General features: G+C 36.5%; 1 protein-coding gene across 1 annotated transcript in view; it reads right to left on the bottom strand.

Annotated features, from left to right (window-relative positions):
* Positions 1 to 3,858: 3,858 nt before the first annotated feature.
* Positions 3,859 to 12,058, bottom strand: part of mettl21e (methyltransferase like 21e) — an 8,441-nt gene continuing 241 nt past the window's right edge. Inside the window, exons 2-4 of the mRNA XM_077238024.1 lie at positions 10,630 to 10,787; positions 10,423 to 10,540; positions 3,859 to 5,163 (exon numbers count right to left, since the gene is read on the bottom strand). Of these exons, the coding sequence (XP_077094139.1) occupies positions 4,760 to 5,163; positions 10,423 to 10,540; positions 10,630 to 10,787 (680 nt within the window). The 3' untranslated portion in view covers positions 3,859 to 4,759. The remainder of the gene's footprint in view (positions 5,164 to 10,422; positions 10,541 to 10,629; positions 10,788 to 12,058) is intronic.

The following is a 12,058-nucleotide window of genomic DNA, read 5'->3' as shown; positions in this document are numbered from 1 at the left end:
CAGAGCGGTTCAGAAAGCCAGCGTCTGTTATCTGGCTGTTTAGTTAGATGATATAGCGCTAGTTTGACTATGAAGTTCCACACGTCTCCCACATGATAATGACTCCATTCTCACTGCATATGATTTTTCTTATTGTTCAGAATTTGAAGTAAAACATATGCTGCATATATACTGGATTGTACAAATATTTTACTTCTGGGTGAATCTTGCAAAAGCCTGTTAAGACCATACATGTATGTTCAGTTCATATTTCACCCCAAAAATCAAAAGAAAGAAAACATTGACAAAATCGATGGTTTTCTTCATTTTTGAAATGGTGGTGGCGCTATAGAGTTGATCCTAGAGACCCCAAAGTTGGTCAGATTACTATGCAGAACCACCTCTATCAGTGTACCAAATGTCATCATTTTTCTATGTATGGTTGATAGTGCTGCCATAGACTCCCATTCAGGATGAATAACAAGAAAACCAACAGATACAATAAGGTCCCCTAATTAAAACATATTCGTAATTATTTATTCATCATTGCATTATTTATTGTACTTCCTTGCACACAATGTGTTGTTTTAATGCATATGTATATATTTGTGTGGTGCATATGTACATGTGAAATTCAGATTTATGTGATATTTGTTTTTTGCCCATTAATTCTGTCCATATCAGTTTCAATGATTCCAGGCTGTTGGTATGTGCTAAATGGATTCCACAGAAGGGAAACCCAATATAACACTCATTATATCTCTGGGGGGCGCATGAGGTCAACACTGGTCAACGGCCCCTAAATCCTCGCTGTATCTTCTCCAGTTTCTTGAATGATTGTCAAAACCCTCTGGAATCGGTTGGCGATTGAACGCCTTCACCATGTAGGGTCCTGATATATTTTGGTGGTCTGGCACTGGAGACATTGAGCCACATTTACACCATTTGGCAGATAGGAGACGTTGAAATGATTGGCTTTACTGCAGGAGGGTGTTTTCTAAATCTCTCTTCTGCAGTAGATGTATGTCACGTACTGTGGATGTGTTTGTGTGATGTAATAACTCTGCCAGACTCAAGTACATGATACCAGTAATCAAATATCCCTGTATATCATCATCAGACACGTCCTCCGAAGAACCAAAACATGTTTATAATCCATTACTGCTACGTGCTGTTGGTCATGAACACATCTGGTAAACTGTACAAGATATCCGCTCTACTTCTCATTTGCTCGTTTTTACCATCTAGTAGTGCCAAATCTAAGCAAAGTTTCAGAAGCAATAGTTTAGAGAAGGAATAGCCTGTGAAGATATTTATCACTCATACAGTATTTTCATCAGAATGTTTCATGTTTATTTCCCAGTAAAGAAAAGGCTCATGTTAAAGTTGTAGAAGTTAAATGTCTCTATCAAAAAGTCTTCAAAACGTAAGAGAGGGAACGTAATGAAATACATGATCACGTCAAGATAACAGCACTGCAACAACTCTCTAGAACAGCAGAATATATTATCGACTTATAAACGTCATATTTGCATTTACACGGATTGTAGGATTGTAAAATTGTAAAATTACTGCCTAAAATAACAACTTCATAAATACACTCACCTAAAGGATTATTAGGAACACCTGTTCAATTTCTCAATAATGCAATTATCTAATCAACCAATCACATGGCAGTTGCTTCAATGCATTTAGGGGTTTGGTCCTGGTCAAGACAATCTCCTGAACTCCAAACTGAATGTCAGAATGGGAAAGAAAGGTGATTTAAGCAATTTTGAGCGTGGCATGGTTGTTGGTGCCAGACGGGCCGGTCTGAGTATCTCACAATCTGCTCAGTTACTGGGATTTTCACGCACAACCATTTCTAGGGTTTACAAAGAATGGTGTGAAAAGGGAAAAACATCCACTATGCGGCAGTCCTGTGGGCGAAAATGCCTTGTTGATGCTAGAGGTCAGAGGAGAATGGGCCGACTGATTCAAGCTGATAGAAGAGCAACTTTGATTGAAATAACCACTCGTTACAACCGACGTATGCAGCAAAGCATTTGTGAAGCCACAACACGCACAACCTTGAGGCGGATGGGCTACAACAGCAGAAGACCCCACCGGGTACCACTCATCTCCACTACAAATAGGAAAAAGAGGCTACAATTTGCAAGAGCTCACCAAAATTGGACAGTTGAAGACTGGAAAAATGTTGCCTGGTCTGATGAGTCTCGATTTCTGTTGAGACATTCAGATGGTAGAGTCAGAATTTGGCGTAAACAGAATGAGAACATGGATCCATCATGCCTTGTTACCACTGTGCAGGCTGGTGGTGGTGGTGTAATGGTGTGGGGGATGTTTTCTTGGCACACTTTAGGCTTTTAGGCTTGGCACACTTTAGGCTTAAAATTCCCTTAAAGGAGCAGTATGTAGGATTGTGGCCAAAACTGGTACTGCAGTCACTTTCAAATGACTGTAGAGCGGTGTATCCCCTTCCCCTCCTCCCTGACTCCAGGTTGCCAGATACGCTGCAGGATACAGCAGGAACGTAGGCTGCTACAGAAGCTTCCAATGGCAAGTGACGAGTCCTACACAGTAGGCTAAGTTTTTTTTCTTCTGTTAATTATGTTTATGCTTCAAATGAGAAATGTTTTGCAAAGTAATTATATATCTCAAAAATTTACTAATGGCGATTAGCCAAATATAATCGTAAAGATGTACGCTCGTATGTGACAGTACATTGTTAGAACAGTAGCTGTTAGTATACTAACGGTAGGTATCTGTCGTTAACGTAAGTACAAGCACAAGCCTCTGTCACTGTGTGTAATCGATATCAAAGATACAGCTATTCATTTAGCTGACGCTATAAGTGAAAGCGACCAGCTGTATTTTTTAACTTACTCTGCAGTACATGTCCATAACGCTTAAATATGTGATGTGAAAGATTACGTGTCATTCTATTATTTTTTGCTGTAGAACTTGCATGATAAACAAGTAGGCTACAAAACGTTCCAAGTGGGACACATTATTCACATCATAGGCTACAATGTGCTTTCATTGGTGTTATGGATGTTAGAAAAAGTTATTTTACCGTGGAATTGCGCCTATACTGCTTCCAATTCGATGACCTCCTCCTCCATATGAGCTAACGTAACGTTGCTTTGCACGAACATGCATAACTTTGTTCGACTGTCATGAATATTTGAAATGTCCATTTACATCAAGTACAAGTTAGCCAAACATAGATGAATCTTACCTGTCCAGAAATTCTTCTCCGTTTTCAGCCGTCTCCATCTTTCAAAGGCATCTCCTATACAGATCCTTGTTTTATTTCGGACTTTGTCACGAAGTATTTCGGATACATAACGAGTTTTTTTTGGTTTCGCAACGTTAGACTTTTTTTTTATCCGATTCCGACACGTTTGTAGCTGCAGCTGTGGTAACTAGCAGAGCTGGCAACCCGGATGACTTCGTGATTGGTAGAAATGTGGAGGGTGACGCATCAGACCAAAACACAACATGACAACATCAACATCAGTTGAGGGCTGCAACTTCACTTTTTAAATGACAATATCCTGACCGGACTACTGTTGTCAGTGATATAAGTATTTGAATTGAACATGATTTCTTAATGTCTAGTGACATATCAGGGCCATTTTATGATTAATTTAAATACATTTCTTACATACAGCTCCTTTAATCATATTAAAACCAAAGAATATAGTTCTGATGTGTAAAAGGTTGCTGAGATAACTCTGACCACAACTGTAACAATAGCCGTGATCTATATCTTTTTATTTCAGAGGCGGAGTAAGGTATTTTGAAAGATTATGAAGACATGACTCGTGGATTTTTTTAGTCACCAATGAATCTTTTAAGAGCAAAAACGTGAATTAAGAGAGAAAAAAAGATTTTAATTTCATGTTGACCTTAAAAACATTAAAGTGTCAGATACAGTCTGCAGGTTGATTTAAAATTGCATATATATAACAAAATCCAGATGTAAACATAAAATCAAGATGTAAACTTACAACAGTTCTTGAAACTCCTGGAGTCACAAAATGGACTGTTTAATTTTCTTATATCCTATTTTTTTCAATACCGGTACAATGAGGATCAAAAAATATATATATGTGACCCTGGACCACAAAACCAGTCATAAGGGTCAATTGTCTTAAATTCAGATGTATACATCATCTGAAAGCTGAATAAATAAGATTTTCATTGATGTATGGTTTGATAGGAAAGGACGATATTTGGAAAATCTGGAATCTGAGGGTGCAAAATTTTTTTTTAAAGAGAATCGGCAAATGAGGTTTTCGATTTTGCTTCATCCACTCACAAAAATAAATTTGATATATTTACGGTAGGAAATTGACAAAATATCTTCATAGACATGAGCTTTACTTAATATCCTAATGATTTTTGGCATAAAAAAAAATCGATAATTTTGACCCATACAATGCATTGTTGGCTACTGCCACAAATATACCCGTGGGGCATGTGATTGGTTTTGTGATCCAGGATCACATTTATAGTTGTGGTCTTGTTTATGTTGTGTTGGTGTGCGCATGTCTAACACACACACACAAGCTCTTGAAGCTCCGCCCCCTGTGCCGGGAGCTGCGGCTCATTTGCATTTAAAGGGACACACACAAAGACGGTGTGTTTTTGCTCACCCTCAAAAAGTGACAATTTAAACATGCTATAAAAAATATTTCTAGGGTATTTTGAGCTAAAACCTCACACACAGAGCTTATTTTACATCTTGTGAAAAAGGCATTATACCCCCCCTTTAATGTTGTGTTGGTGTGCGTTTGCGTGCGCTGTACAGCTTGATCCTCAGGCTGGGCAGGTCGTAGAGCTCCTGCAGGTGAAAGTGTTTCTGGAAAGTGTCCACGAAGCGGTTCTCCGGCTCCAGGCGGAACCTCATGGCCCATAAGATGACGGTGTTTTCTGAACTCAGGTGTAGGAAGGTCTCCATGAGCTCGTCTAGGTACGGGTGCGAGTACACCACATCCGCGGCTATGATGTAATCGTAGCGGCAGGTCGCGCGCGGGAAGCGCTCCTCCAGCTCCTTCCCCCAGCTGAGCTCGGTCACGTGCGGCTCGTGCCTGCAGCGCCCCCTGGTGTTACGCGTCACATTGTACCTCAGATTACTCAGGATATCCGGCAGGTCTGTGGACGTCACCTTTGCACCTGCGGTTAGACAACAACGCTTAAATCCGCGCGAATAAAACATTCATTTAGTTTTAAAGGTGCATTGTGTAATATTTAGGAGGATCTGTTGACAGAAATGCAATATCATAAACATAACTATGTTTTCAGTGGTGTATTAAGACGTTATATAATGAAGGATTATGTGTTTATTAGCTTAGAATGAGTCGTTTCTCTCCACACACACCGCGGCTCTCCTTACATACACATGTTTCTACGGTGGCCCTGAGCGGACAAACGCGTTTCGTCACTATGATGTTCTTCGTGTAAAGAAGCGAACTAAAGTCAGCGAATAAAACACTCACACAATGCTGAACAAGTGACAATAATATTCACAATAACATCGATTTACTGAATAATTAAGTAAACCTAATTTCTTAATTTATCTTTGTAAAGAAACCTCATTGTTTAACTGGCTACTCTCTGCTGTCTCAGACGATGACATCACTTCCTGTCGGCCACCGTAACTTCTGTTGTGTGCAATGCGCACCCTCAACTCAACTTTATTTGTATAGCACCAGTAAAAACAACAATTGTTGACCAAGGTGCTGTACACTATATCATATATCATCAGCATTTAACACCATGTACAACATAAATTACAGAACAGAACACAGAACAGACCAAACACATCAGCTACAATTATAACCCAAAGAAAAAATATAGGTTTTGAGTTTTGCTTTAAACTCATCCAGTGTAAAGGCAGATCTCCTCTCGTTTTCAATCTAGCCTGAGGAACATTTAACAGTCTGGTTGGATGACCTAAGAGACCTTCCAGGATTGTGAATGGATAATAAATCAGAACTGTACACAGGAGCCCATCCATTCAAGGATTTAAAAACCAGCATCAAGACTTTAAAATCAATTCTATAACAGATTGTGAGCCAGTGCAAAGATTTCAGAACTGGAGTAGTGCTCTCGTTTACGCACACCAGTAAGGAGACTAGCAGCTGCATTCTGTACAATTTGCAGACAGTTAAGAGATACTCGATTAATGCTCAAATAGAGGGAATTACAATAGTCAAGCCTTGTTGAGATAAAAGCATGAATCACCCTTTCAAAGTCCTTAAAAGAAAGAAATGATTTAACTTTAGCTAGTACTCTGAGATGACTACCATACTAATCTGTTTTTGATTAGTTTTTGATTAAAATTTGAGAGCACTATCGAAAAACATGCCTAAATTTTGCACTAATGTTTTCACACATGGAGACAAAAGACCAAAATTTAAGCAATCAGAGCTAGCAGCTTCTGAAGATTCAAAAACTATAATCTCAGTTTTGACTTCATTAAGGTGAAGTTAATTTAAGGACACCCAGGCCTTTACATCCGCTAGACAAGCCGAAAAAGTATCCAAACCCATGTTATTTGATCCCAGGGGCAAATAGATTTGGGTATCGTCAGCATAACTGTGAAAGGAGACGCCATGTTTCCTAAAAATCGACCCCAGGGGAAGCATTCACAAGGAGAATAAAATCGGACCAAGAATAGAACCTTGAGGGACCCCACACATAAGAGGCGCTGCATTTGAAGTGATCTCACCAATACCAATATAAAAGATTAACATTTATATAATGATTCGCACATTTATATAACGATTAGCGTAAATATTATAGCAATTGGCGTATTTATATAACGGTTTGCGCATTGATATAGCGATTAGCATATTAATATAACGCTTAGCGCATTTATATACCAATTAGTGCATTTATATACCGATTAGCTAATTTATATAATGATTAGCAAAATTATATAACGATTAGCTCATTTAAATAAAGATTAGAGCATTTATATAGCGAATAGCACATTAATATACCAATTAGTGCATTTATATTACGATTAGCGAAATTATATAACGATTAGCTAATTTATATAAAGATTAGAGCATTTATATAGCGATTAGCGCATTAATATACCAGATAGTGCATTTATATTACGATTAGCTAAATTATTTAACGATTAGCTAATTTATATAAAGATTAGAGCATTTATATAGCGATTAGCGCATTAATATACCAATTAGTGCATTTATATTACGATTAGCTAAACTATATAACGATTAGCTAATTTATATAGCGATTAGCGCATTTATATAACGATTAGCACATTTATATAATGATTAGCGCATTTATATAGCGATAGCGCATTTATATAATGATTAGCGCATTTATAACAATTAGCGCATTGATATACCAATTAGTGCATTTATATTACGATTAGCGAAATTATATAACGATTAGCTAATTTCAGTGGCGGTTCTAGAGGGGGGGCCAGGGGGGCCCGTGCCCCTGTGACAACAAGCTTGGCCCCCCTTGTGGCCCCCCTAAATGTGGAGTGTGAAATAATTTTTACAAAACTGTTTTTTTTTTGCTATCGTTGTTTTCGTTGTATGCATATTATTTTTTTCTTATTCTATCTTTGTGGATTTGCTTGTTCACGTGACAATTCGCATCACATTCGCGGGAATCGCGGCAGAATAACGTCTGTCTCCTGCACGCGAGAGAGGAGAGAAGGAGAAAGCTGGTAAATGTCAGTTCAGTTGCAAGTTCATTCTTTATGTGCGTATCGGGTGTGCGATGTGTATTGTCTATTATGAAATTGTAATCAATGTTTTAACTGTATACGATGCACTGTGAGCTGACATCGCATTTGTCTCTCTTCCTTTCACTGCTGTGTGCGGTTCATAGATAGGTAGGCTATGTCCCCAAATTAGTTTATGTCTTATATTTATATCATATTATGTTCTTATATTAGAATATCACATCAGCAAGAGTGCTGTTTTCCCGTGCACAATTGCAACTGTGATATTGATCTTATACAACAGTTAAATTAACAATAATTAACATTGGGCGTTACATTTTAGACACAATATTGTCAATATTGTTTGTTTTCCCTTTATTTCGCCGACTAGAATTTCACAATGAAATCGTAGCAGAGTCTCAATGCAACAGACAGCGATGATTTCTTCACTGAAATCCGCGTTTTGAAGGAATCACTTGCTTCTTTCCCGAATGAATCAGCCGTTTGAACGAATCGGTTGAATGAATGAATCCTTCAACTCACTTATTACAGTGACTTGCCGCCGCCTACTGGCGGTTTTAGTTTCATATTTAAAGTACCCTTTAATTAAAACGTTAAAATTTGAAATAATTTCATGTTTAAATATTGATTTTAAAAAAATCTCATAGCTTTATTTATGCAATTGTGAATGGAGTGTAAATATATTAATGCCACTTCTGTGTCTCCTTTAGACTGCAAAGATGGATTTTGATTAAATGATTTAATTTGACTGGTAACAGTGGTACGGTATAATTATTGTATAATTAAGTATTATTGTATAAATAAGTATAATTACTGTCTAATTTGTATGTTAGTATTTGACATAAAAGGTGATTCATAACTCTAAATAAGTTTAGAAAGAATGTCCATTTATAGGTGAAAATGCCCCTGGAAATCAATTTAAGGTGGCAAATTAAATTAATTAAAAATTAATTAAAAAATGAATTTCGGTCCCTGCTGTTAACTGACCACTGCATAGAATATTAAAAAATATGAATATCTTTGTGAGTCTGCTGTCAACAACAGGCCTAAACCAGCCATGTCACCAGCACAAAAACACAATCAGTAAAATATCATCTAATCATCAAAAAAACATTGAAAATATTGAAATATATTTTTGTCAATATTGCACACTAATGTACGGTATGAATTTTGATTTCTTCAGGTTTTAAAAAGCCTTAAATTCGATTTTACAAAATTGAGAAAGAAGGACATCATGTCAGTTACTGTGACTAATACTGAATATGTAATGCAAATGTAAAAATATAATGGAAATGCAAATACATTGTTGAATGATTATAAACATGGTATTTTGCCTGTTAATGCCTGCAGTGCAGTGCAGAAAATGATATGACAACAATAAGGTCTAAATGCAACTGGCCCCTCTAACAGCACAACTGGCCCCAGCTTGGCCCCCCCAGTTGAAATGGTCTAGAACCGCCACTGGCTAATTTATATAAAGATTAGAGCATTTATATAGCGATTAGCGCATTAATATACCAGTTAGTGCATTTATATTACGATTAGCGAAATTATTTAACGATTAGCTAATTTATATAAAGATTAGAGCATTTATATAGAGATTAGCGCATTAATATACCAATTAGTGCATTTATATTACGATTAGCTAAATTATATAACGATTAGCTAATTTATATAGCGATTAGCGCATTTATAGAACGATTAGCACATTTATATAATGATTAGCGCATTTATATAGCGATAGCGCATTTATATAATGATTAGCGCATTTATAACAATTAGTGCATTGATATACCAATTAGTGCATTGATATACCAATTAGTGCATTTATATTACGATTATAGAAATTATATAACGATTAGCTAATTTATATAAAGATTAGAGCATTTATATAGCGATTAGCGCATTAATATACCAGATAGTGCATTTATATTACGATTAGCTAAATTATTTAACGATTAGCTAATTTATATAAAGATTAGAGCATTTTTATAGCGATTAGCGCATTAATATACCAATTAGTGCATTTATATTACGATTAGCTAAACTATATAACGATTAGCTAATTTATATAGCGATTAGCGCATTTATATAACGATTGAAACATTTATATAATGATTAGCGCATTTATATAGCGATAGCGCATTTATATAATGATTAGCGCATTTATAACAATTAGCGCATTGATATACCAATTAGTGCATTTATATTACGATTAGCGCATTAATATAACGATTAGTGCATTTATATAATGATTAGCACATTTATATAGTGATAGCGCATTTATATAACGATTAAAGCATTTACATAGCGATTAACGCATTTATATTGCGATTAAAGCATTCATATAATGATTAGCGCATTTATATAGCGATAGCGCATTTAATATAACGATAAATGCATTTACATAGCAATTAACGCATTTTTATTGCGATTAGAGCGTTTATATAACGATTAACGCATTTACATAGCGATTAACGCATTTATATTGCGATTAGAGCATTTATATAACGATTAACGCATTTACATAGCGATTAACGCATTTATATTGCAATTAGCGCACCCCCCTGGCTGTGTTTTCCTTTATGTATATTATTGTAGTTCTGATTGTACTTTGTGTTTTTTTGTTGTTGTACTTAATTGGAAATCAAATTTTTTTAACGATATACATTATGATTCAGACAGTATCCGGTCTCTCTCACCGAGAAGGCTGGTCACTATGGTAACGAGGCCCGTTCCGGCTCCCAGCTCAACGATGTTCTTGTCCATGAGGTTAAACTCGTCGCGGTGAGTGTCGAGGAAATAACACAAGACCATGGCCTTGAAGCAGATCAGAAACAGAAAACAGTCCATGAGCTGCTGTTACTGCTCAGTGTAAAGTGTGTGTGTGTGTGTGGGATGATGCGTACCGAGGGCCACAGAACGGCCCCGTAGCAATCCCTCGACTCTTTGATCTTAATCTCGATGTCTGCGAACACGTAGCCTTCCCACGCTTCAGTTCTGATCAGCGACGGGCGAAAGTTTCGCTTCATAATCGCTGCTGCCAGTTCAGCATCTGCAGCGACACCTACACACACACACACACACACACACACACGTTCACAAGTAACCTAAAATTAAAACTCATCAATAGCCAAATACAAGTAAAAATCAGATGAGAATATGAAACAGTGACCCTCGACAGCCGGCCGGTCACATGTTTATGAAATCTAACAATGCATGAACGTGAGCAGGCAGATTAAACATAAACATATAACACAGTCAGATATGTGAACGTAAACGGTGAGAAAGTAAACGCATATGTATCAGTATCAGTGTATTAGATCAGTGCATTCGCTCTTAAAGAGACAGCAGCCTAATATTCCTGATGCTGTTTGTCATTAATGTTAAATAAAAAACAAGCGACAAAGAAAAATCACTCACTGCTCTTGACTAAATAACTTTAGTAGGTTTAATAAGGTTTAATTAATAAGGATGTTTAAATACAGTGAAGACTATGAAGTGTTATTGTACATTTTCTTACTTTTTTTAAAATCAAATTCCTGTACCTGAGAAGCACTGTTCATTTATTTGTATCTTTGCTAAGTTTTATTAATTTGTGCTTTTGCTTGTAATTTGATCATTTATTCTTATTTTTTACTGAATGTTTACTTGTCTTTTAAATTTATATCAGTTAGGCTAGAAGTGTTAGTTGTGGTATCGAAATTGGAATAGAGAATTGTGAATTTTCCCTGCTATCTATAATACAGTATATTGGTGTCATTACTGTCTGTTTTTACAATAACAGTTTAATGGCCAGTAAAAAATATTTATGGCCGGTACATTTTCCGACGTCACCGGACATGGGAGTTAAAAGTTAGTTTTAGGACCTGCTATAAATGTCACTTTTGATCAATTTAATGCGTGCTGGATGAAGACTATTAATCTCTTTCATCACTGACCTCAAACTTTTAAACGGTAGAGTTTATCATTTAAAAAAATTGACTTATGTAGGCTACTTATTATTCATGGAAAGTGCCTTAAATGCATCTGATAAAGTAGCCTAACTACATGAGACTTTGGTGACAATATGAAGCTATACAGATCTTCTTAATGTGTGTGTGTGTGTGTGTGTTACTGTGTGATTGATGACATCATGAGCACATTACACACAACACCGATGGAGTCGTTCAATATATACACAAGAATCCACATTTATTTTTTTAAGAGAAAAGACAATAGTGAGTCATTTGAGTTTCACTTATTTTTATCGACTGTAGAAATGATCGGATCGCTCTGGAAGTGTGTGTTGAGTTATTCCAGTAGCCTACCGGAGGAACACACACTTTACTCAGGGTT

Source organism: Siphateles boraxobius, unplaced genomic scaffold (assembly GCF_051911475.1).
Source record: "Siphateles boraxobius isolate OS27281-9 unplaced genomic scaffold, OSU_SipBor_1 215, whole genome shotgun sequence".
Taxonomy (NCBI): Eukaryota; Metazoa; Chordata; class Actinopteri; order Cypriniformes; family Leuciscidae; genus Siphateles; species Siphateles boraxobius.
The sequence above is the reverse complement of the archived record's forward strand: the minus strand, read 5'-3'. Positions and strand labels throughout refer to the sequence as shown.